The 2,715-nt window shown below is 42.2% G+C and overlaps 1 protein-coding gene across 1 annotated transcript; it reads left to right on the forward strand.

The window, feature by feature from the left end:
• Positions 1-391: 391 nt before the first annotated feature.
• Positions 392-2,465, forward strand: LOC104272166 (mitochondrial inner membrane protein COX18; the record flags this gene model as incomplete). The annotated part of the gene is made up of 3 exons (XM_009867088.1): positions 392-504; positions 1,380-1,487; positions 2,292-2,465. Coding segments are annotated over 3 exons (395 nt in total), but the record flags the coding sequence as incomplete, so codon positions are not given.
• Positions 2,466-2,715: the final 250 nt, after the last annotated feature.

Consider the following 2,715-nt stretch of genomic DNA (forward strand, 5'->3'; position numbering starts at 1 on the left):
AGCCTCAACAATTCTGTGATTCTAAAAAAATAAATAAGTTACCTAGTTATTATGTAGAAGATAATTAATTTAACACACAGAATGTGTATTTTCCTCATGTCTTGTAAAGCGGTGGTTAGGATCAAGCTAGTTTTCACTGCAGGTTTGCCTGAATCCTTGCCTGTCATGCTCTGAGATGGATCTCGGCTTGTATCGTGCACTTGTAGTGATAGCAGACTGCCTTGACATGTGATCTGTTAAACCAAAGATTTCCACTTTAACAGTATTTATTGTGTAGATAAAATCTACCTGGAAACTTGAACGATTTCATTGTAAGAAGTGATAGAGTTCTGACTAACTTGAGGTAGCAAATCCCGCTTAATTCACTATTTTCTTTAAACTATTCTTGCAGTTCAAGAACAGTTTTCGTCAGGTGGAGCATTGTGGTTTACAGACCTCACGGCACCAGATTCTACGTGGGTTTTGCCAGTTTTGCTTGGGCTCGTGAATTTGCTGATAGTGGAGGTATGTTTGTGGAGTAAACAGGGTGATTGCAACAGGGTAATTCTTCTTAGAGGATTGAAGGATAGTATTTCCCAGTTGTAATACATGTTAACGTAAGGGTAGTTTCAGATTGCTACTGCTTTAAATGCATTGGGCAGAGCTGAAAAATAATTCATTTTTTATGCGTTCGAATGCATGAGTGTCTTGTTTGGAGATGATCAGTTCTGATGTGACATTTCTCAGATACACCTTGGTAAAATTTAGTCTTGCCTCTGAGGTTTCTCTTAGAATCATGTTCTGACAAGCTTCCTGAGTGTTGAGCGTCCAAAAGCACCTGTGGGGTTCTTTGGTTTGTTCTGCACCCCCACCTAGCCACCCTTCCCCCCATTTATTTGATCCTGCTTTGGTGGTCAAAACTAACAATATTATGTGTTCTTAATAAATTGAGAAAATCCTGAACTTGTTAAGGTTGCTGGGGAGATTAATCAACAGCAACAGAAAAAGGAAAACAGGTCTTGATTCACTATTTCGGGGGTAACTTAATGCAAACGTTTTCCTTACTGATTTTTTTTTTTCTGTTAGGTGTTCTGATCAAGCCCTAACCCTTTGCATTTCATTCTCCCTCCATTGTCTTCTACGTTGTGTCGGTTGAGACTTAGGGAAACTGATACTGTGACAGTAGGCCTGACTCTTCTCCTGTTGCGTTCTCGCCCAGCTGTGGCAGCCAAGTTAGATGAGAGGTGGTGACAGTGTGTTCGTGGAAATGGGTGATGCAAAGGGAACGCTGTGTATCAACCAGGAATACTGATTTACGGGAAACCTTGCTGTTGCCTTTCTTGTCTCATTAGTTGTTTCAAAAAGAACTTGTGCTTACATGTGTCTTTCTCCGCTTTCAGATCTTTACTTCGCAAAAAATGAAAGTTTCCAGGTTCCAGAAGCTCGTCACCAATTTCTTTCGAGTGGTGTCGGTACTAATGATCCCTGTTGCTGCCACAGTTCCCTCTGTAAGTACAGACCCTTAAAGGTGTGCCCAGTAACCTGTGACTCTGTGTGTGCCCGGTGTTTAAACTGCACCCCAATGCTCAGTGCATTTACTAGACTGTACTCAGTTACGGTGTGCCTAAAAGCAAATAAGATGTTTTCCCTGTGTATGCGCTTAAATTCCAAGTGCTTCTGGATTTTTTATTTATTTTTTTTTGTCCAGGAGGGAAGATTCCACAAGCTTATTGCTACTAAATATCATTTTCACGGATGAGGGTGTGGAAGGACATTGGGAGTTGGGTTAGCATCCTTTTTCATGATATCAAAAATGAGAGGAAAACTTTGTGTCAGGACAAAGGTTTGCAAAGTGTTTTTTTGCTGTAAGAGAGAAACAGCACAGTTTTCCGTATTCTTCCGCGTTCTTTGCGCAGTTTTCCTCATTCTTGCAAAAACACTGCTCGTTTTTACCAGGTGTTCTACTTCTGGATGTTTTTGCACTGATCAGCAAAACCAAACTGCCTGGTTCTTTGGCTCCTCAGCTTATAGCCAGAAATACAGAAGTTCAGCAAGTTTAATGTGAATTATTTTGCGAACTGTTGTCAGGTTTCAGTGTAGATGACTTTTTTTTCTCCCAGAAGAGTTGAGAAAGAGTGACAAATGCCTTTGAAATGGAAGCCGTTATTGTTATTGAGAGAAGTGGTTTTAGGTGAGTTATTTTCCTTGATAACTGGGAGTAACCAGGGGTTGTGGTTGGTGATGAGCTGCCTAAAACTCTAGTGTTCTGCTTGCATCTAGGGAGGCTGAACTCGCTGTTTGTCTTGTTGCAGTCCATGACGTTGTACTGGCTGTCCTCGAGCTTGATGGGACTCTCGCACAACCTCCTGCTGCGTTCTCCGACCTTCCGCCGCCTGTGTCGCATCCCCAGGACCAAATCTGACTCCGATACTCCTTACACGGATATCGTGTCTGCCTTGGCTGCCAGATACCGTTTGAACAAGTGATGTTGTCTGAACTGTAGGAAGAGCTGTCCTGGAAATGCAGCGTGGGTAATCACGTGGTGCCCTGGCGTTGAGATGTACTTACTGTAGAATGTTGCAGCTGGAATTATATTTATTTTCCAAATAAAGCACTGACACTCTGGCCATAAAGAATGATTCCTCAGCACAAAGATGTCTGTTGGGAGGTGTTGTTTTGAGCGTGGTCGTTTTGCAGTTAGGATAGTGCAGGAACACGAGTTTGCCTCCTGAGTTA

The sequence above is a fragment of the Apaloderma vittatum genome, unplaced genomic scaffold (genome assembly GCF_000703405.1).
Source record: "Apaloderma vittatum isolate BGI_N311 unplaced genomic scaffold, ASM70340v1 scaffold12713, whole genome shotgun sequence".
In the NCBI taxonomy this organism is placed as follows: domain Eukaryota; kingdom Metazoa; phylum Chordata; class Aves; order Trogoniformes; family Trogonidae; genus Apaloderma; species Apaloderma vittatum.